The sequence below is a fragment of the Tubulanus polymorphus genome, chromosome 1, assembly GCF_964204645.1.
Source record: "Tubulanus polymorphus chromosome 1, tnTubPoly1.2, whole genome shotgun sequence".
Classification (NCBI taxonomy): domain Eukaryota; kingdom Metazoa; phylum Nemertea; class Palaeonemertea; order Tubulaniformes; family Tubulanidae; genus Tubulanus; species Tubulanus polymorphus.
The window spans coordinates 29,092,231-29,115,402 of record NC_134025.1 but is presented as its reverse complement, the minus strand read 5'-3'; the positions used below and the strand labels follow the sequence as shown (position 1 = coordinate 29,115,402).

The following is a 23,172-nucleotide window of genomic DNA, read 5'->3' as shown; positions in this document are numbered from 1 at the left end:
TATTCGACACATTATCCACCATTTATGGTCTGTGATGCCCATCACCGACCCGGGAGTCTCATACATAATCAAATAATACCGATTATGCAACGAATGCTTTCGCAAAGGGTATGTTTCACTTATGGGACTATTAGAAGTTAGATGCCTTAGAACATAGAATTCATTCTGTGCGAATGACAAATGATAGGAACATGAAACTGGTTTTTTGATTACCGTTATATACAAATGACAAACGAGATAGAATAAGGCTGGGAGTCAGGGGTTTGATTGTAGTGATGATGACTGATGACGGTCGACGCTGAGGACTTGAACAGTTTCTTGGTTGAAGTGTCGCGTGATGATTCTCTGGAGAAGGATTTAACAGCAGAGTATGCGCGTGTTATCTATCGCAACACGAAACAGAACTTTTAGAAGTCTCGTTAACATCACGAAGAAAGAAAACGTCGAAGCACACTGCGGTACATAATATCACTGTCGCCGGTGATACATCGGCGAACCTGTAACACGAGGTCTCTATCTGATAGGGCAATAGCACGCACATATACACTAGCTTGCGTATATTTCAATTACCATTGATACGTCTTACGTTTCTGAGAAGCCAGTCACGAACCACTTAAATTCCCTCGTTCCATACGTTCGGTCGTGAAATCAAAGTCATCCGCATTTCGCAACTAGATCGATCACGAATTCGTAACAATACCAAATAGAACCCATGAAAATGCATTTTGACGCTAAAACGCTACTGCGGGTGTTGAGAATCTATACAGTACACTGAAAAAACAAATCTGCCCATTCCCCAAAATAAATCAATAGTAAAAATATGGATCTACCAATGTCAAAAGGGCAACCGAAGTTGTGGTGCAGACATATCAATACTTTCATACCTGGAAGTGTGAATACATCACAAAGTGATTATGAAACTTAATTTATTGTGATTGGATGAAAAATTCTAATATTGTGCCATTGGCGACAGAACGGGCTTTTGTTCGTGTCCGTTAATCTTACGACTGTATATCATAGACAGATCAATGTATGTGTACGATATTCTGCTGCGGCTGACGATCTACTTCTCCAGACAATTTCTTAATTTCAGTATCATTTTATGTCCGAGGCTCGTAAATTATCGCCCAAGGGTCAGCGTCCGCGCAAACCACAGTACGAACTCTTCATTAAGTTAAGGCAATTCCGATCTTCAGACGAATTGATATAATGATGATGATACAGCGACGGAACGCACTGTATGCAAATTCCGACCATGTCACGACGCTCCTAGATGGGATTAGACTCTATAAATTGTTTACTAGGATTAACAGAAGATCCAGAGTCACGGTATGGCCAGCTATGCAGAACGTATAGACAGTCTTTCGTAATCTTCCCCGACTGTGATCGAATTAAACTCACTCACCGAATAAAGTTTTATGAAATTCAGTACGTTGAACGTCGTATCGTAATCGATGTACATTGATGTGATTTTGATATAGACCTAAGGAACATAAGCGAGGACGGTAATGCCACTGACAGATTGCCGCTGCTAAATCGTAGAACTTAACCTTTAATAGAAAAATTAACGAATTACACTATTGATAAACTCCTTACTCGCCTTGTCAACCCTGGAAGTAAGTGAATATTATACAATGATTTCTTTTGGAGAGTATATCGCTTTCGCCGATTATTAACTCGATCAACACGTGAAGAACTTAATTTACAGAAATAAGAAATCCAAGCGAATCAAATACGAAATTTGCGGAAGTTCATGATTCATAGTGAACCATTAGTACATTAATATCTCATCGAAATGTCCGTCTCAACAACTCGAGAATATTTACTATGATAAATATCACAGGATATTAGTATCGTCAACTACATAAACAGCGTCAGAAATGAATGTACGCCGTGCATGATGTAGATTAATCAGTCAGACGTATGAATAAAAGAATCAAACCAACGCGATATGAAAAACGCTCAGTGCGCGATATCGACTAAAACAATCTCCACCAGACGTAGATGACATGATATAGTTTGCGTCAGACATGTTTGATTGGATTAACTTTTCTAAATCAATATTCGAATCGTAAGATTCAGTATCGGTGCAGATTTATTGACAGTTAATATTCCCTCGCGAGGAAAACTAGTCGCAATAGCTTGATATTCAGCACCAAGATATGGCAGCCATTTCCCCTGTAATTCACACTGGACCCATAACGACAATCGTGGTTGAAGGGAGGGGGTGGGGTATTGCTGGAATAGCTCTAAAATTTTACTATCTGTCATACATTATGAAAGGCATACATAAAGGCCGATTCCCTGTAGGTTGGAATTCCTAATATATACTGCAATAATAGTCTAGCAAATACCAGTTTCTCTATTTGATCAGACTAATGTGCGCATGTATGTCCAGTTATATATAGTTTAACAGCACTTTAATATCGATTTGACTACTATGTTTATCGGCATTACTCCGTTCGGGCTGTGAACAGGTGACATTTCGAACATCAACTTTCCGGAATTTTATCAGAATGTTCAATCAGCAATCCGAAATCGATTCATATTTCTACTTGCCTTTTTATCAGAATTGGCATCTGGGTCGTTATTCATAGTCTTTCAAATTGTCGGTAAATTCCATAAAATCTGTCACAAGCGTAAGTGGATTGGCGCCTTACGAATAGGATTTTAGATCTACAATGTTCGATTGCTTACTTAATATTTTCACGACGTTGAACTTCGCTTGTCTCGGTGAAATGCTCATTCGTGTGAAGCCCTGGTGAATTTTAATCCACAGTTTCATCAAAGCAATTTGCGAACTTTAATTTGATAACAGCAGAAAGAAAATGCGTCTAGCGAGTCTGCGTCTTCTGTTCGTTTATGGGGTGCGAATCAATTGATGACGATCAAGATCTCTCAAGAACTACGAAATGATTTCAAATAATGCGACCGGGCCCAGATGCACGATCATGAATCTAAAATCGTATTGAACAGGTTTATTTGTCAAATAACATATGTATTAATGAAACATAAATGCATTTTCACTGATATTTTTCAATTGAAATGAGCTGTTGATTGTAGAAATTGGGCGCTATGCATATACATTGCTAATTTGTGCGGAATGTGATATCGATTACATTTTCATTGAAATAATTACTTTCTATTGCTTTTTGCTACTTCAACTGTCCTGTCGTTTTCGGTCATTTTCGCTTATCGCTTTAATTGAGTTCACGACCGTCATCGCCACCACATCCCTGAGCCTGTTGGCCGTGGGGTACAAACAATATGGTCAGGAGCTCGCGTCAGATTTGTCAGCCCCCGTTACACCTGCAGATTAGTAAGGTGCCTTCCGGCCGCGAGAAGTAAATAGGGTAAAATGTTCACATATGTCACCGAAACAGTGCAGTCTGTCACACACAGTACACCGTGCCCGTTCTCAGCTATCATATTTACAATATCACAATGATAGGAGTTCAAAAAACTAACTAAATTTACAGCACATATTTCTTGCTTGAGCGGACAAAATGTAATAACTCATTCTATCCAATAACCGGGTATACAGGCAAGTCCCACAATCACGAAGCCGAAAAGTCTAATTATCGAAGCGTTAAAATTTATTTTACAATCCGAATTTTTGGTTTTCACTAAAAACCATTATCATACATATACCTGAATATAAAAAAAAATAATCAAATGCATTTCCATTAAACATTGTGTACTGTTGAACACATCTTTTGCCTCATTCAACGAATGTCAATGTTTACGCGAGTCTTAAGTCTATTAGAGATACTGCAGCGGACTCCAAGTGCAATTTACTCATAAAATGAGAATTATTCCTGCAAATTAGCTTTTTACTATTCGAGGGAGTTTATCCTAATTATCTAAAATGCACCAACTTGGTAATTGAGTACTGGTGGATAGACTCTACCTGCGGCGTTATTGAGTTACTGAAATAATTCCATTGATAGCATCGCGTGTACGGAGAAGTCATCGACTCGACGCGAATGGTAATGCATTAGGTAATTTCTAATATGCAGGGCGAGACACGTCTGTGTCTTAACGCAATTGCAATAAACATGCAAAATTCATCGCGTTTTGAGTAAAATGTGAAACGTTTATGAACATTTGACACGTTCTATCAATAAAACACGTGGAATGAATCGATAACTTTGTGGAATTCAGGTTTTCAGTTGATTTGAATCAGATATTCCATTTATAATGCTATCTCCGTACCGGCCTGTAGGAAATCATTACTATAAATTACAAATGAAAAATCTATTATTAGGTTCTAGATAATGCAATTGTTGTTATGACAATAGCACCCTTCCACGATATGTGCTATGGGACTAAGACATCGAGCAAAGACAAATTGGAATGAAACGGAAGTGTTTGTAAAGCCGTCGACAGCATAGATTATATATGTTCGAACATGAAACTATTTGAATCTATTCATTAGTCGGAGTATGCGCTTCAAGACACTTCCCCTGTTTCCCAATTTATCATTTTTTACATTTGATCATTACGTCATTAATGCCAAGCACTTTCCCCCACAACAACATCAAACGTTTCGTTGCTGGTCTGCGGGTATGCCGTAACGCGCGTCACTAATGATGACAACCTAGTTGGCAGATGATTTGTGGGTGACGTTAAAAATGCTTTGATATCTTATAAAGACGTTTGTATACCTTCGATTGATGTCCTGTCTTGCTCTATCGACCCAGGGCAGGGGTCAGTGTGATTATCCCCGATTGGTTTGGTTTATTGTCAATGTTGGCAGGTTTGGATCGTCGGTCTCTACCGATTTTGGGATACTTTCCTGCCGCTTTCGTTTCAGAGAGAATACGCTCTACCCTTTGTCGAAATAACATAATGTGTAAACCTTATTAGATGTAGCCGTTAGAGAATCGATAATCTTAAACCGGAATACGTCCAATTAAAACCTGCCGAGTTCTACAGTGTCATCCTACTATTGTCTAACGATGCACCTTTCGACTCACTTCTACCTAACCCCTGTTCTCGAGTTTATTCCTGGGTTCAATTAAAATCAATTTGCTAAATAAATAGGCATATTTACATGAAGGTCCTATTTGTTGTCTGAACTATTGAAATATAGTTCAAATCGAATCAAATTCATTTACGTTCATGCGATGTCAAACTGGTGGCAACAGGTGCCAAACATGGGCCTGAGAATATTATAGCCTATAGCTTAGTCTGTATCAGGTCTCTCCGGGAATTATGTCGGCTCCTAGAATATGCCGCCCTATCTGGGCATTAATGGTACATGTTCTTAATGTCATCATCGTAATAGTTCACAGCGTTATTCATCAGCGTCCAGTTGAAAAGCGTCTTTCGATGAAATTAAGCTGCTTGAAACTTGAATAAAACATTTTTTGTTATTGCAAAACACAGAAAAAGGTATCGATGTGTTATGCTGCTATAACGATGAACATGTTTCTGATTAAAATGAAATGGATATGATTTTGATTTTTAGAATGAAAGCGATCACAACGAATCCGGAGATGATTCGGACGCATCTGACACCTCTCTACCTGAATTGAACGACGACGTGAAAGATGATAAAAGGATCGTGCGCTTGAATATAGGAGGCACTTTTCACGACGTAGGTCTAGAAACCCTACTGCGAGTACCCCATTCTAGACTGGGTAAAATGGCAATGAAATACGGACAAAAAGATCGTGATAAACCTGTCTTCTATGATCGTCATCCGCTGGTTTTTCTTACTGTGTTGGATTACTATCGAACTGGTAAGTACTAGAGTATATTGTGTGAGTGTGTGTCGATCAGTCAGTGATGACTTCCTCGACGGTTATCCACAGTCCAAAGCAATAACAAAGTTATTCTGCCCGGCATTGCGGCCTTAAATGAGAGATGAACGGCTTACGACGGAAAATAGGATTTTCTTTCTCATCAAAAATTCGCGACAGCAACAATGGCGGTTAGGCGTTGACCACCGAACAGCTTTTCCCCCATTCATATGTTGAAATTGCGTGCATATAGAAAATATTTCAAAAACAAAAACCAATAACCGTACAGTTTGTGAAATCCAGCGCACGCGAAAAAAATTCCAGATGAACTATCGGCAATATTAGCATGTTTACTGAATACTGGAATTGCATTAATTATTCCGAATCTATCGACACGATGCTCATACGTAGCAGATGTAACATATACAAACAAATATTCAAACAAAAGTTTCTTTTTATTCTCACGTAATGTTTGTGCAACAGCCGAGCTTTTCATGACATTCGTATGAGGCCTGAAGCACACGTGAATTTCGTGTATAAAAAGTTTTGCACCGAGCTTTAAGAAACAGAGGTGGATAAAGGGATGAACGTTCTATCCCCGTGAGAAAGAGGCAACAGACAATAATGCAAGCACAATTAACGACACGAAGAAACAACATGTGACAGTTTGACTGTCTTTTACCGTCCGCATCGGTTATAAATATTCAATAACACACGCTTTCTGTGCACGTGGACTGGAATTAACAATTCCATTAATAAATAACCGGAAAGAAACTGTCGAAACAGAACCGTGAATGATTATAAATTGCGCATTTGAAGCCAGTCTTGATTTGTAAAATATATAGAACAAGTTGTCTGATGCTAATTGACAGACGTAGAACTGTAGAATCCATTAACTTTATCGTTTTTTTGTCACTTTGCGTTAGTTCGATTTATAAAAATCTATCATTTCTCATACACATTCATCGCTAGACCGGTTAAAGACTGATGTCTTCCTAAAAAGACCAGTCTTGTTTATTGAATTTGTTTCAAAACTCAAAAGAAATGCCTATCTTAGGCAAACGCGCGTATTCGACCTTCTAACATTACACCCGTAAAAAAACAATACTCGAGATCTTTGAAAATCTATGCGCCCCGGAACAGAAAATATTATAAATCGATATTCATATATGAATAAAGGCCCATATCATACCGTATGATATGAAAGAGTACGTATTGCAGCCACATAATCTTTTCTGATAAATCTATTTTTTCAACTCAAAAGTCAACTTTCAAACCCCCACCGCGTAAGACGCTGAAGTAGCTAATTCAATGCGTAATCAGGGTTTTTTCAACAACATCTCGGGAATAATCAGCGATTTACATTTACTTCATTTACATTAAAGTGTAACGGATGATTCATGGCTGAAGAATTAACTCGATTTTATGGGAAAGCTCTGAATAAACCCCAATTTTAAAATGAAATGCCTATTCAACTTATAACCGTATTTATTTTATAGCGCAAAATACATTATATACATTATTCGCTGTTATTCATAAACATATCAAAACGATTTATTTGAAATCGCATTTTATTTCATGTCAAAAAATCAAAATCGATCCAATTAACCAAACGGTCCTCACTGTGACATCGAATTCAAGCATAAATAAATGCCTCGAACGCTTCAACCTGCGAAGTGTTTAAACTTTTTTAAATCCACAAGAAAAAATCCCACGCTTCCCGGTTTCATTTCGCTGCTCCAGAATGTATTCGTCGTACACATGACGAGAGCTGTGTTTGGAATGAATGAATTTTTTATTTTCATCGTATATGGATATATTATTTTCTAGTATACTTGTGTGAAGCAACAACTCCAGATTTCGAACGAATTACTTGAAATCTTATGAATACGAAGTTTTTACCAATGTAAGCCTACAATGATGCTTAACACGTTTGATTTATATAGTGATATATTTTCAGGAGAACTGCATTATCCTATGACAGTCTGTGGGGCAGTTGTCAAAAGAGAACTGGATTATTGGGGAATACCTCAGAGAAAGATGCAACCGTGTTGCGTCACTAACTTCAGCGCGTATTTCACAAGTTCCAGAATTTGCATCAACGAAAGTCAACATACAAAATCTAACGATTTGCTCAAAAAGTCGAAATCAGCTCGAACAAGTTGGAAACGATTGCAATATAAGATGACATATCTATTTGAAAATCCGACAGCATCCTGTGCCGCGCTGGTGGGTATACATGTGTGACGTCTGATAAATTTATGTCTAACTCCCCAAAAATCAGTTTATATCGCGAACAAATAATGAAAAGGCTTCTAACGAGAATGTGAAATAATAGCTCACTATCCGATCGATCATAATTGTATTTTGCGGCTCCGATCAGCAAAAATCCCATCATTATCAAATTCCCTTTAGTCGCTCATTCAGTTAACAATCTTCAGATTCGAAGCGAAATGAGTGATCATATCTGTGGGAAGTAAGAGGACGAGTTATCATCAATCAAGCTTAATACTGTCTTAAAGCTAATATCCTCTCGAAAAAATCTTCAAAACGAAGGCAATATATAGTCAACATATTCATATCCGATCGACAAGTCCTTCGGTGGTTGCGCTGGTTTTTGACCTTGGTGAAAATGATCCTGTCTCATATGCAAACGATCACGCATCTTTTCCGCTGGGATCAACGAAAGTGAACTTCTCACGACGCGTAATGGATGCAACGAACGTGCTCCATTCCATGCGTTGCGGTAATTAACACTTTTTTAAAGACGGCAAGTCATGCCAAAAAGATTTCAATTTTTCCTTGAACTGCGTTCAGACGTTTCTCCCAAACTCTCGAGAAACTCGCGAGTTGAGACTTAACATCTCAATCCAATCTTTCTACTCATGTGAGGACATTAACTCAATTACTGGACATTTTGCATAGCTAATTAAAATGTAATTCAATTTGGTAACATCGCCGACAAACTTATGAAGATTGACCGTCGCATCAATATTAGATCAACATACTAATCACTCATTATGTCTTATCATAAATTTAATTTCCTCCTTACATCGGAACTGCGAAGCTCCTTTAATGCATGGACCTAGATTAAATGTAAGAGCCACAAGGCCGAAGACGCTTCTGATAAAATCCTCTGGATTTAAGGATTACTTTTGAAAGATGAACGAAAATGTTCATCAATAATCTCAAACTTCTAGTAACTACAAAGCTGTTGAAGTGTCGTGTGGTAATTCGGACTCAGATTAGGTCCGATATCATTGCGACAATATTTTGAAATTTAAAAATCTTTCTTGCTTTTTCGCAGGTTACGGCACTGATATCTTACATGGCTGTTATGGTTTCAATCGTCACTCTTTGCTTAGAAAGCATGGAACAATTTCAAGTGAGCAGCACAAATTTGACAGTCGTTTGTCCGAACAAACCGATGACGTCAGACCATGACGATCACCAGACTATCCTAGCGGAAGATTCCGTGTTGAAATACATCGATACCGCTTGTGCCATCTATTTCTCTATAGAACTGTTCGTCCGATTTATCGCAGCTCCGGTCAAACGAAAATTCCTCACGAAGATTCTGACTATTGTCGATATTCTGGCACTACTGCCTTCTTACGTGCACTTCATGCTGCACATAATCGGCATCAAAATCGTCTGCGAACACAAGGACATCATCGAATTTTTGCACGTAGTTTCGGTTTTAAGAATGTTACGTGTTTTTCGAACATTCCACTTACTGCGACATTATGGACCGTTTCACATTCTCATATACACGCTACGTAACGCTGGCCGTGTAATCTTCATGCTCAGCGTTTTCATGATCATCGCCGTTTTAGTACTCGGTAATCTTATATATTTCTTAGAAATGCCGCGAAATTCCAAAACCGAATCAAACACGTCTCAAATCAAAAACATACCGGAGGGATTCTGGTGGGCTATCGTTACCATGACAACTTTAGGATACGGGGATAAAATTCCGAGTACTTTGATAGGCTATTCGATCGGCGGATTAGCGGCTGTTGTCGGTGTCATACTCATTTCGTTTATCGTCCCGATTTTGTCGAATATTTTCAACATGGCGTATAATTTCCAAATGGCGTCGAACATAGTATACCACGACCGAAGGTCGGAGAGGAACGTGCTCGTCGAATGGAGAAACTTCTGTCGCCAGAAATACGAACGCTACAAATGCAACAGCAGCGAGCCACCCGATTCGACGACGATCGAAGAAACCGAACGGATTAAACCGACTCCAGAAAACAACGGATACAAATATCAACAACGCGATGACAATAAAAACTGTACGAAAACTGAGGCGGTTGAAATGTTATTCAATGACGGTGATATGCCAGAAAGCAGTGTGTGATGATGAACTTGAAATATACAGAGTCTAGTGTGAAGTAACTGCGCGAGCATGAAAACGAACCTTATATATTCCACGATTCTTCCTACGCGGAGTATCACACACCATATCAAAAACTGCACGTTGAATATTGTTTTACATAATTTAATAAATCACCACATGAAAAATAAGTTTGTTGTTATATTTCAGTTTCGGGTTCTTCGCTATTTTAGTGAGATGGTACGTATCGCGTTCCCGCGCTCACGAAACGACCGTTATCTAGAAATCTTGTCACATTCGTGCACTATTATTTCAAATAAACCATGTATCGTCCACGGGGACCAGAAAAATCTCGTTATGAACCGCTGCCCGTTAAATATAATACGTTATTTGAAATAATCCTCATTCTGGTTTTCTATCAAATAGATCGTGATACGAGTCACGAACTTCCAATGCTCACTAACTGCAGTCTCCCGGTCACATCCTACAACCCGCTGATGACACAGATAATAATTCGCACAAGTCGTTCATATGTTATAAGGCCATGATCTATATTTACATTAATTACATTTACAAATATATCAACAAAAAACGAAGACAGAAGAAATAATTTTAAATAGTTTAGTACGACTGGCTTTTTAATTACGTACTACATAATTATCACAACAAATAAAGTATATTTTCGATTAAGATTTCTAAAAATAAGGTCGACTCCGGAAAAACGTCATCCAAGTAGTCAATGCAATACGAAGACAGAATTTCTAAAAACTATGTTTCGGTAAAATGGAAAACGAAGTATTCTGTAAATTGAAATAAAACTGTTGTTGTTGCACCCGAACCAATTTGTGAAACGAGAGAAACCACGCTGACGTGTACGTAAGTACAATAAACACCATTAGCACCAATAATACGTGTACTTAGAAATAATGTGCAGGAGCATCAGTTGTGAGTTTGAGTTCACTCTTGAATGAAAATACGAGTCAAATCTTAACTCAGAACTGTAGAACCGGGTGACGGGACGTAACTAGAGTTCACATCAACGCCCACAGATATTTGGGGCCCCACGATATTCTTTCGAAATATTCGTTTAAAATGAAAGGCAGGGTAAATTAGGGCAAGTTCTCATCTTCTTGTTTCTATTCTACATTTTCTGGGGAGCACCCCTCCTGAAGAGCTGTCTAACCATTGTTTGCCAGTTTCATTTTCTAAAAATGTACCCCCTGAGTAAATCGAAGCTACGTCCCTAAAGTGAGATTTCTCGAGATTTTTCGTTGTTAATTGAGCAATATTGATCTAAAACGAGCTGCCGATGTTTACACGTCCTGACTGATGATACCGTAATCATCGGCTCGATCCATTATTGAACACAGAATATTAGACTCAACCTGCAAATATACGAATACAGAAATACCTATAACCGAACTACGGAACCAAGATCCCGAATGACTGAGAAACTTACAGTTAAAATATAGTGACAACTGCGAGGTTCGGCGAGCGAAATTGCCATAGCGTGAGGTCTCTTAGGGTCATCTTTACATTTCAGACGGACTTCCACTTCTCGAGGTTTATTGGTTAGATCACAATTATCACCGTTTGAATAAAAATTAACTATAGGTCTGAAAACGTAAGGTTAAAATGTTTGAATCGACGCGAAAGACGAATCTGAAGCCTAGCGCACATCGACAAAGCGACTGGAGACAACTAGTTGCTAGTGAGCGAGTACCCCGCGCACATCGAAAATTTAGTAAAAACCAGCAACTACGTGGCTCATGCCGGTCGCTAGGTCCATAGCGCACACATCGACAGCAACTGAGATGTTGTCTAGCAAATATTCTTGAGGGCATCACAAGTCACGTGACAAATAGCTTTGTTTTAGTCAGTTACAACCATGTGTTGTTGATTATGGAGCGCTCACATCGACGGATATGAGAGCAACTGAGTACAACTAGTTGCTCAAAAGTAGAACATGAGCAACTGGGTGGAACTGGAGATAGATGGACGCTAACCAGTCGTAAGCTCGCTCACATCGACAAATTCGAGCAACTGATTGTATCCAGCCAGTTGCTCTCATGCGCCGAAAACTGCCTGGCAACTAGTTGTCTCCAATCGCAGTGTCGATGTGCGCTAGGCTTAAAATCACTAGTTATACATGTAGATAGGTGCACATACTTATGTGGTAGATTATTGATCATTTCAGAATTTTTTTTTCTCCATGACATATGTTCCTGTATATTCCATCGACCTAGTACAATAGTAGTTCGAATTCCCTTTTCCTACAACAGATAAGGACAGACATTGCCTAATAATGGAAAAATCAATTTGGAGCCATTCGGGAAGTTGCTTACATGGGGATTAGAATTTTCAATACATAGTTTAAGAACAGCCCTTTAGAAAATATGACACAAATCATGAATAACATCATGTTCAGTGATAATCTTCAAGTTCGAATATCAGGGTTCCTATACTAGATCAAGAAATCCAAAATTCCCTGATATTTCCCTCACCCTTAACCAAAAATTCCCGGATATCCATATGTTTCTTATCAAGAGGTTCCTCGTGTTACTCATCGCCACAAAGAACAACGAGACACAGAAATTCGAATTCCCCGATTTTCAAGAAGAGTCAGAATTCCCTGATTTTCCCCGGATCTGTAAGAATCCGGTTATTAACAAAACGCGCTAAAACTTCACCTCGTGGTATTGCGAAACTCTTTTACCGAAACAGAACTCATATTTCCACCATCCGGTTCCCTGAAATAACAACCAATTCAAAAAACGTAATTTCACTCATTCGTTGCCCTTTTTGTTATTGGTAGAATCGCGATTTTCTCACCCCGGTGACGCAATAATCTCCTCGCAGAAAATCAGCGAGGATTTGTTTACTGGCTTTAGCGCTCGATGTTGACGTAAATGCAGGTGAATTTGGGATATCCGGCTGTTTCTTTTCCGCCTCCATTTCGTGAAACTTTTGCTTTAAGAAAAAGAAATACGTTTCCTACGAAATCATTTATAATAAGTGTAATTCAATAAATTGAATGAATTAACAAGATTTTTTAGATTAACAAGAAAAGAGTGAAGCGAATACAACAGGCCATTCTTCAGTATATACAACTCGCTACTGGTGAGGAAAAGAATAAAATGAGATTAAAACCCACTATTTAAAAGATTAGAAATTTAATTACCAAAAGTTGAGTTGAAAATTTATAGAAATCTGTACATACTTTATGAATGGCCCCTATAGATGGAATATATACAAGGGAATGAAAAAAAAACTGATTGATGAAAAAATGATCAAATTGAAAAAGGAATTGGATTTGAAGGGAATATACGGTTAATATTCACCAGATCTACACAAACACATCTCTCACTGTGAAATTACTATGAATCAACTTCAATATTTGTCGCATTCAAGCAGACATTTTATACAAAACATAATATGTGAACATATCGGTATCATCCCAATAAATACGAATTCCGAACTACACCATAATGATCGCGATAAAAGGCATTAAAAACCTGACCAAAGCTACCACAGTCAAGCCCGGATATACTGCCCCCGATAAACTGCCATTTGCACCTAATGCTAGGTTTCTTCTGAAACAGAACATTTGCATTTTGTATTGGAACCAGTCGAAGTAAAGGCCCAATGAAATGCAATTCTCTCTATACCACCAAGATCCTAAATCACCGACATGTGGGCGCAGTATATCGGGGGTTGACTACAGAAATTGTGAGGATTGATGACAACAATTCGGATAAAAATCAACAACATTTTTCCCAAATCCTCAACACGAAAAATAAACACAAAACATTCGGTGCAACTGTGATTTGAGTGTGATAACACACCGTAGACTGAGGCTGTTGTCTTGTCGGAGAATTCAATGGCACCGGATTTTTGGTTTCATGTTTAACCTTACTCTTACCACGTTTCGACGATTTCTGAGCATGAAACGGTCGGTGAAAAGAAACAGAACAAAGAAATTGTATTCGGATATTTCCAAAAAACAGCAGCTGCATAAACATAAGTTTTGCAGCAATTCTAATACAGCAGGTGGTATTAAACTTCACTAGTGATGTTTAATACCACCTGGTGTTAAAGTGGTTTCTATTTCTATCTTGAGCGCATAGAAAACACAATCGAATGATATGATATTAAGAGACTAAACTCATTCCTTATAAAGAGTGAATTTATAATAGCAAATAAAGAAGTAAGGTGAACTAAATAAACTCATCATAGTGGCAGTGATAGGACGTGAATAAGTAGTTACTACAACTTACAGCATTCCTATATCGTCCTAAAGTGTTTTCTATCTCGAGCGCATCTAAACCAACAGGCCGAACTGGAGATCCGCTTAAAGCTCGGCATTCTATACTATTCACATGGAAACTTTTAGGCCTGAAAATGCAAAAATCTGATACTAGTGCAGGAAGCAATCCAGACCCCGCAACCCCTCGGTCAGGACCCATCCTCTGATGGCATTAGATGCACAAACACTGCAATTGTTAATATCTGAAGGGTTTGTGGTTGAGGAGAGCTGATTGTTTGAAGGGTTGAATGTCTGAAGGGGGAGATTCAAGGCTGCAGATTGGATACATACAATAAACAAACAGTAAATTAAAAACATCAATAATTCTAACATACTTATATAAAGGATGAGCGCACAGTGTCTTAGTAAAGATAATTAACTCGTATTCGCAGCTAGAAACTTCTTTGATCTCGAATATTTCACCTTTGCCGTCCATGTGGCAAATATACATTAAAGTGGCTCTTCTGTGTTTATTGGTAACGTCACATACTGTTCCACCAGTCATATTCACGGCTTGATACGCAAAATCAAGACCATCCAATTTTATAGTCGGAATCTGAAATAGATGATTAGCAATAATAAGAGTTGATGACGAAGAGAGGTGTGTCATCAGTCACTGGTCTCAATCAACGGCTCATTGATTCACATCCTAGAGGCAGCAGATTCTTGGCAAACTTTTCTCGCAGCAAAACCTGGTCTAGTGCGGTAGGGTTTTGTGCCGTGAATGAGTCTAGCATTGCCATCAGGTTCGAATTCCTGCCGTGGGAAGATGCTTTAGTCAAGATAAGAAAGACCGCCTGAACCAGCCTATTATGCCCAAAAATCCCGATCAGCGAGTTGAGGGCTGATAAAATGGATTCAAACCTTAAGTGAAGAGAATTAGCGTTATTTTACCTGTTTATGAGAAATATTATCACCACTAATCTGTTCTTCATCTTTAATATCTGTAAAACAAATGCATTAACTACTCTCAATTCATCGAAGACAAACTTCATAAGTTAGAGAAATATTCAATTCAATTCACCTTCATGATCTTTAGTAAAATATCCGAGGAAATATTCTTGCACGTGTGGAGTCTATAGAATGAATAAAATGAAATTCATTGACAAATGAATGAAGAATGACAGTATGAATCTAAAGGCCTAAACCCTTGATCCTCCTTCAGATATTCGCCATCTTGATGGTCACCTTTTTGAAAACATACTGATAGAATGTCTGATGTCTGATGTTTGCGGTTTATGTTCAATCGAAAATGTCTCAGTCTAAGTCCTACGGGAAGTGTGTGGATGATAAAAGATGTTTGAATAGAGATTAAGTATCGAATGTCTCTGAGGAGAGGGCAGCTGAGGATCCAGTTCCGCAGTTGTGAGTTATAGTTCGCTCTGAGCTAAAATCAGTTCAATGAGTTAATACTGTAATCAGAACTCCACCACAACTTACCTTTCCAGCTTCTTGACGTTCGTGATATTGACGTAAATGTTTCCCATGACAAAGTTCATACGTCCAGTAACTTTCAATCTTAAAATAAAATAACAAGAGATAAATTTTATTTTTTTTGTCTTTTTTGATCTAAAAATAACAATGAAGGAAAAAGGGGCTTCAAGCTTAGACGCCAAGAATAATACTAACCCTATAGGAACATTTAGAAGTCATTTGGAGTGGAGCTATTAACTCCTTTGCACTTGGGCCATAGTAGTTTTCTTCAACCTAGACATAAAAAGACCTATGAATAATGCAACCAAGGCAACCATTTTCAAAACTTGGGGAAAAAAGGGAAAATCCAGAACAAACCCTTGCAAATTTTTCTTTTATCTGAGTAGGAATGGTACATTGATATTTTTCATTATCAGCAGTTGTCATGACCATCGTGTTTTCATCTTTCCGATGATGAAAGCTATCCTCCTTGAAATAGAAAATCACAGAATTTATTGAGTCAAAATATCTATAATTAACGTTGAAGAGATAACAAAGAGAAGCGGAACTATAATTGAAGATAAGAGATGCATACAGCGGTTTGACCAGTGGTGGTTCCCGGCCAGTTGACATGGAACAAAATGTTGTCGCTGTAAGGATTGAAATCGGCGCTCGCTGAGGCTAGAAATATCCAATACAGCACCAACCACTTAAAGTCCACATCATGAAACATGATCACTTCACGGTTTGAGACGAGTTTCAATAATCAGAATGATCAAACAAGACAGTGACACTTGAAATTTAACGCGAAAATCTCACACTTCCTGGTTCATGTCGGCCATTTTGCCACATCATTGTAGCGACGGGTAATAATTAAAACAGGGTTTAGGACTTCATTTCGGCTCTCTGGGGCAGTCGACCGACGGCGGTTTCACGGCGGGGAGGAATTGCTTCTTCATGAATCCGAAGTATCGGATTGACTATTTTCAGGGTCGTATTTTACGCCTACGTATCATACCTACGTGACGTAAAAAAGGCTTATTTTGAAATACATGTAGAAAGCAGAGTTTGAACGCACTAAAAATACCCGGGGGAAATAAACCAAAAACCGCAACAATTATCTTTTTTTGTTTATAAGTTCACAGTAATCAAAATACCCAACTGGAACGCAATTTAATATGTATGAAATATGTATTTATCATAAAGAAGTTCACGGCTGAGTTCCGGCGTTTTCTTCGGCAGTAGACCCGTGGAGTTGTTTGTTCAGTTCGCACAGTTCTTTACGGAATCCAACATTTGGTATAATATCTCGTATTTTACGGACTGTCACGCACGCTTGTTGAACTGTCATATTTTTCTCGATCATTAGAAAAGCTAAGACGATGGTAGCCGACCTACTGATACCTTGATGGCAGTGTACGAAAACCTTTCCTACAAACATCAAGACAGGACTAAACAATTAACAGCGCTTGTAAACAGATTATCGATGTTATGAGCAAATTAGAATACCGAATCACGTACCGCCTTCATCTAGACAGTTGCTTATGTAACTCGATATTGGCTTAAAATAAGGGGACATTTTGAATCCCGGGGTATCCATAGCGCATATTCCCATGAACTTGATATTTGCCCCGACGTAAAATTCTTCATTGGTATCAATTTGCATGAATTTTTTGCCCTGCGCTGCGTTGACAACGTGCGTTATTTTAAGTTGTTTTAATTTTTCGAGATCTTTCGCCAGCTGACTAAACAGAAAAACATAGAACAGCAACATGTTATTCGTGGGAAAATTGTCACTTATATCGATGGCAATTTTTACAGATTTCATAAAATTTGTAAGAAACTTTTTCCAAAACATACTATCCACCAAGATAGATTCCCGGGTACACCTCATTAAAGTCGTCCATTGCCGTGCAAGGAATTCCTTGAAAGGAATTCAAAACATTGTGCTTTCTATTCTGTTCTTTGTCACTTTTACCACGGGTTTCAGGATTAACGGACATTATGATATCAAGCAACGATGAAGCTGAACACGGTTCATAGTCTACTTCTGACGGACTGTCCATTGCAGGACTGCTAGCCTAAAAGAAAATATTGGTCAATGATGCATAATGAAAAATAAATCGAATCGAAAAAGAGAGGACTTAATAAAAACAAATACGTGTACCTTTTCCTTCCAGTACTATTACGTAGAGAATGCAAGGCTGTGGGTAATTCGAGCTCGCTCAACGTGACAACGACTGTATGACAAACGCCAACCGCCGGACCAGAACAACGGATCGTTTTGTTACCTTTAGTATAACCCTATGAAGAAAAATTACGTCGTCTTATTTCACACGGTGATGTGATTGTATTAAACTGATACATCTAAAAATGGCACATAACATATCATCCCACCAAGAATAACCCATAAAGAAGAGGAGACTTACCCGCAAATCTTGACAATCCACTATAACTGATAGGTGCTGCCATCTGGATCTGTGGTCCGCGAAATTCTCGTGGTCCAATAATTTGTTACTTAAAAATGTACTGACTACTGGTAGATTGAAAAATATTATTTAATAATATTGAAATGATTATTGAGTTCCATTTATATTTTCGTTCTGTGAAAGGTTTTAGAGTTGTAGTTTCTCTAGGATTCGAACCCAAAACGGACGTGTAGTCAAGCCAATTAAGGTCGTCAAAGCTGATTGGCGAACGCGTGGTGACGTCAGGTATCTCAAGGGTGTTGATTGGTAGGTTTCTGTCTGGTTGTTTGTTGACACTCGACGGAAAGCACGTGTGTAGCGTGTGTCAGTCGCGCTCCACTGCTTGGTCGGGCCGCTTCCAGAGAGGAATTCCCGGTAAGTTTGCGTTTGGCAGTTGAAGATTTTTGAAACCTCCCAGTGGTTTATGAAGTTAATTGTAGTCCTCCTCTTGAATGGAGAAGATTGTCGTTACGATCAACGAAACAAGGTCGATCAGATATTCGATTACGATCAAATATAATTCAAATAAATTTAATTGAGTAGTCAAAACACTTCGATAGAAGCAAGGCAGCCCAAAGTGATGTTTATATACTGTTTAGAAATGCTGCCACATCATCAAAGATCTCCAATCATTGGTATTTTATTAAAGGTGTCTGCCTATACAGCCGTCCAAAATCTTCAAGACTTGTCTCGATAGAGTTTTGAATATTTTTACTAGGACTATTACTGTTATTAAATCTTACAGATTGATGCCAAAATGACGGACACTAATCAGGAACGTCCACTTGTTTTTCGGTTAAATGACGGAGGCGGACCGGATTTGGTGCGGCAAGTATTTTTGGAGCGAGGCTGGGTCGAATACGACGAACAAACGTCGCAAAACGAAAACGAATGGAACATTTGGTGGAAAACGGCGCGATTTCGAATTTCCGATTCGGAAAATATAAAACCATGGCAACGATTGAATCATTATCCGAAAACTACGGCGCTCACGAAGAAAGACACGCTAGCCCGAAACCTGAAACGCATGAAAGGCATTTACGGCGCGTCGGTTTATAACTTCAGTCCGATCGCGTATAATTTACCGAATGAATACACGAAATTCGTAGCCGATTATACAAAACTGAGGCACAAAGAACCGAAGAAGAAATCGTACTGGATTTGTAAACCGGCTGATCTGTCTCGGGGTCGAGGCATCTTCATATTCAACGATCTATCTCAACTTCAATACGACTGCAACGCCGTCGTACAGAAATATATATCGAATCCGCTGCTGATTTCCGGGTATAAATTCGATTTACGTTTATACGTGTGCGTGCCGAGTTTTCATCCGCTTTACGCGTACATCTGTCAGGAAGGAATCGCGAGATTCAGCACGGAGAAGTTCGATCTGGAGAATCTCGATAACGTGTTTTCGCACCTGACGAATACGTCGATTAATAAATTCAGCCCGTCGTATACGGCGGAGAAGAGGTGTATAGGAGCTGGGTGTAAATGGACGTTGACCCAGTTGAGACATTATTTCCATCAGAACGATATCGACGATCGTTTGTTGTGGACTCGCGTTATCAGCGTCGTCATTCTCACGCTTATCGTTCAAGCGCCGCAAGTTCCCAAGGTCGACAACTGCTTCGAATTGTACGGATTCGATATTATCATCGACGAGAATATGAAACCGTGGTTACTGGAGGTGAATTTCAGTCCGGCGTTATCCGAAGACTGTCAGACGGATATACTCGTCAAGAAACCGATGTTGCACGATCTGATGCAGATGTTGAATTTCAAGGATTCGGACGTCGATTGCGGTAAATCCTCGGAGAAACCTAAAAATAGCGACGTCGTCGACAAGAAGGCTTCGAAATCGAAACAGACTCTAAACCGAGACCGGCTGAAAAATAGCGTCCAAGTTTTACCGCATATCGTCGGTGATCGGAATCAACAGTCGAAGAGTTACGTGTGCGAAGATTCCGACTCGACCGACAGCGATCCCGATAATCCGATAAAACCGGGTTGTGGCTTACCCTCCGTCCAACTGCAGAGAAAACAACGACGTTATACGGTGAGCAGTAGTTCGGGCTGTAGCAGCGCGAGTAGCAGTAACAGACGTCTGCAAACACCTGCGAGAAAAAACAGTCGCGCTAGTAACGAAGATGCCGTCGATTTTCGCGATTGCGAAAATGTTTTAAAAGGCAAAGAGAATTCGAAAACTTCGCTTCTATCGGCGGATAGCGCGGTGTCGTGTCAATCGGGCACCAGTAGCGACGTATCGGATTTATATTCAATCGAAGAAAGTAAATCGCAAATCGAAATTTCGAACAGAAATGCCGACGACGAGGCTAAAGACCGAAGTAGTAATGATTGCTTCGATGAGTCTTCATCGAGATCGAGCAGCAGTTTTAACTTGTTGAGTCGATACGCGAAATTACGACCGCAATTAGATTTGGACGCAGAAATCAAGAAAAGCCTCGAACGTTATCATAAAGCGGGAGGTCAGCCGTTGATTTCACTGGAGAAACTACAAAAACAGAAATCATTGTCTCCGGTTAGAAAAAATACAAAGATGATGAGATGGTCGACGCGTCCTCAAATACTGGTTTCTGGTTCTCAGACGGACCGCGCGACAACGCGTCGTCGTAGCTGCATTTCGTTAGATTCACCTCTTGTCGAGCGTAAACGCGTACCGAACTCGACTCCGCGCGACCTTCAGGCGAAAACGTCGAAATCGTCGGCGATCGCGAATATATTCACGGCCGCGATTAAACCTCCGACGAAACAACGCGGACCTCAATCTCGCTTCGGCGATTTCTTCTTGGTTTTCCCGTTCAACGACGTAACGCGTAAAGTCGCCGGGAATCTGGATGCGCGGGTCGTTTCACGCGAGATTCAGCGATTAACGAGAGCGTGTTCAAATGAAGTAAGAGGTGGTGATTCTAGTCCACGCGCCGGCGCTCCTGCCATGGAAAGGTTCACTAATGTATGGGATCTGCCATTGATTTGGGGACCGGTGCGATCAACCTCCACCTGAGAGTTGATAATCATTTCAAATTAGACAAATTGAAAGGTAAAACTATTCTTCTCATAATTCATCTTTTATTTTACAGTTATACAGGGCTCAAACTACGGCTCCTTGATTTCTTGAAAATTTCTCTAAACTTTCTAATAAGAGATATTTTCAAGGACTTAAAATCTCCTAATTTTGAGAAATCACTCAAAATCTCTTTGGAACTGGGAGAGACAATTTCTTTGAATAGTTGCTTATTTTTTGCTCAAAAAGTCCTCGAATGATATAATAGTATGATCTACAACATTTTGATATCACATGTTTTTGTTTTCTGCAATGATATGAAGTGTATTTTAGAATTGAACTGTGTTGTTTTGTTTCTGTAATGTTTATTCACTCCCAGGCAGTGACTGTTTCATAATACGTATTTGATTTGCGTCACCTTGTCTTTTTCAATAGATATGCTCCATAAAGAAGGGGTTTTCGTTTTTCAGCATATTTTGTGCCAATACGTGACCTGGCAAATAATATTCTTTTATAAGATCATTTAATCTTATTCCCTGTCAGGTTTTCAGACATTTTACCTTTGCATATTTCCAGGTCAAGCGTTGAACCTGATATTTACTCAATCTGATGTTCATAAAATAGACAAAAACATATGTGTCCTTGAGCGATTATATTATTAGGAGAAATCATATATAATTTTTCGTAATAAGCATTTGATTTACAGGTATCTAAATTATATAGTATTATTTTTCGTTATAAGCGTTTGATTTATCTAAAGATATGATCTTCTAATTTCAGGTTGTAGATCTTCTATTTCAAGGCTGTACATTGGATTTAGAGTGAAGTTGGTCAAGTGCAAACAGTAGAATTATGATCAGCTTATTATATATGGGACCACTCAATTACAGGCTTCATATTACATTTGTTATTTTGTAAACAAAACTGAATTCCTCACTCTGTTTGATATTTCGTATTTCAATAATTATAATGGCTTTAAAATGCACCTGATTAATGTGCGTATAACCGTGGACATCCATGGTATAACGGTACTTGCTCAATATTATGCGACAAATTAATACCTGTACTGTTGCTGTGATAATAATAATGTAGAACTATCTAGAAAGTATTCATTAATTCGAGATATGAATGAAAAAACTAATGAGTACTAAACTAATGTCCTCTCAAGTGTAATATTCTTTCAATCGATTATTTTGAGGAATTGCTTTTCATTCAATGCTTTTCCAACTATCCTGAGCAAACATGAACTTCATGAGAGGCCATTAATTTTGCATAACAGTCATTGTCCATAAAAAGGTATATTGATCGTTGATAATGTAAAATTTATGGCCGCCCGGCGTTTCCATATTTCTGTGAATTTTAAGTGTCGCGAACAACAAGGGTAACAAATAAAAACTGGTTTTGCATTGAGTTAGGGAACAGTTATATGTCTATTGTTATAGTCTGGAAACCCTTGGTTTCACAATGTCAATAGACACCGAATAATAGGTCATTAATTTGTTTCTTAAGTTTTTGAATGTTTTACAGTCTGTTGCGTTTTATAATCCTCTCTAGGCTTAACGACAGGCAACACTTAAAATTCATAAAACGATAATTTTTTAAACTAGGTAGTTTTCATCACTGAAGATATGCCAAAATATCACTACATTTATGCTTAATGTTTAAAAACATGTTCTTTTTTAGATTGTTATGTACTAGTTGTGTTTAACTGCTCCACTTACAATTGTGTTACTGCTGATTTTTGACTTAAAATAAGATTTATATATTTTTACACACAAATAGGTATTTCTTTGGTTCATGAACGGAATTTCTTGATAGGAGTACCGATACGGCGGTCTCCACCATTTTACAAAGACTTGATGAAGTCTATG

The 23,172-nt window shown here is 38.7% G+C and overlaps 4 protein-coding genes across 6 annotated transcripts; 2 read left to right on the top strand and 2 right to left on the bottom strand.

The window, feature by feature from the left end:
* The first annotated feature begins 5,650 nt into the window (after positions 1 to 5,650).
* LOC141915327 (voltage-gated potassium channel KCNC2-like) lies at positions 5,651 to 10,166 on the top strand. The gene is made up of 3 exons (XM_074806825.1): positions 5,651 to 5,747; positions 7,708 to 7,976; positions 9,055 to 10,166. Exons 1-3 carry the CDS (start codon positions 5,651 to 5,653, stop codon positions 10,111 to 10,113), a joined length of 1,425 nt encoding a protein of 474 aa, XP_074662926.1. The 3' UTR covers positions 10,114 to 10,166.
* A 471-nt stretch (positions 10,167 to 10,637) lies between these two features.
* Positions 10,638 to 16,649, bottom strand: LOC141902946 (endoplasmic reticulum lectin 1-like). Of its 2 annotated transcripts, XM_074790922.1 has the most exons (14): positions 16,404 to 16,649; positions 16,187 to 16,297; positions 16,025 to 16,102; positions 15,836 to 15,913; positions 15,420 to 15,471; positions 15,290 to 15,339; positions 14,731 to 14,951; positions 14,367 to 14,484; positions 13,935 to 14,027; positions 12,922 to 13,059; positions 12,780 to 12,839; positions 12,259 to 12,362; positions 11,549 to 11,705; positions 10,638 to 11,474 (listed from the first exon to the last, which is right to left on the bottom strand). In XM_074790922.1, exons 1-14 carry the CDS (start codon positions 16,539 to 16,541, stop codon positions 11,403 to 11,405), a joined length of 1,470 nt encoding a protein of 489 aa, XP_074647023.1. In that variant the 5' UTR covers positions 16,542 to 16,649; the 3' UTR covers positions 10,638 to 11,402. The 2 variants fall into 2 exon arrangements, with proteins under 2 accessions (XP_074647023.1, XP_074647025.1); XM_074790924.1 differs by lacking the exon at positions 13,935 to 14,027.
* Positions 16,650 to 16,895: 246 nt separating this feature from the next.
* On the bottom strand, positions 16,896 to 18,291 carry LOC141914874 (dual specificity protein phosphatase 3-like). The gene is made up of 5 exons (XM_074806208.1): positions 18,238 to 18,291; positions 17,976 to 18,112; positions 17,669 to 17,889; positions 17,330 to 17,553; positions 16,896 to 17,239 (listed from the first exon to the last, which is right to left on the bottom strand). The coding sequence occupies exons 3-5, from the start codon at positions 17,872 to 17,874 to the stop codon at positions 17,019 to 17,021; spliced, it is 651 nt and encodes a 216-aa protein (XP_074662309.1). The 5' UTR covers positions 17,875 to 17,889; positions 17,976 to 18,112; positions 18,238 to 18,291; the 3' UTR covers positions 16,896 to 17,018.
* Positions 18,292 to 18,620: 329 nt separating this feature from the next.
* LOC141908414 (uncharacterized) lies at positions 18,621 to 22,843 on the top strand. Of its 2 annotated transcripts, none has more exons than XM_074798462.1 (3): positions 18,621 to 18,651; positions 19,022 to 21,337; positions 22,082 to 22,843. In XM_074798462.1, exon 2 carries the CDS (start codon positions 19,034 to 19,036, stop codon positions 21,299 to 21,301), a length of 2,268 nt encoding a protein of 755 aa, XP_074654563.1. In that variant the 5' UTR covers positions 18,621 to 18,651; positions 19,022 to 19,033; the 3' UTR covers positions 21,302 to 21,337; positions 22,082 to 22,843. The 2 variants fall into 2 exon arrangements, with proteins under 2 accessions (XP_074654563.1, XP_074654571.1); XM_074798470.1 differs by lacking the exon at positions 18,621 to 18,651 and adding an exon at positions 18,893 to 18,925.
* The last annotated feature ends 329 nt before the right edge of the window (positions 22,844 to 23,172 follow it).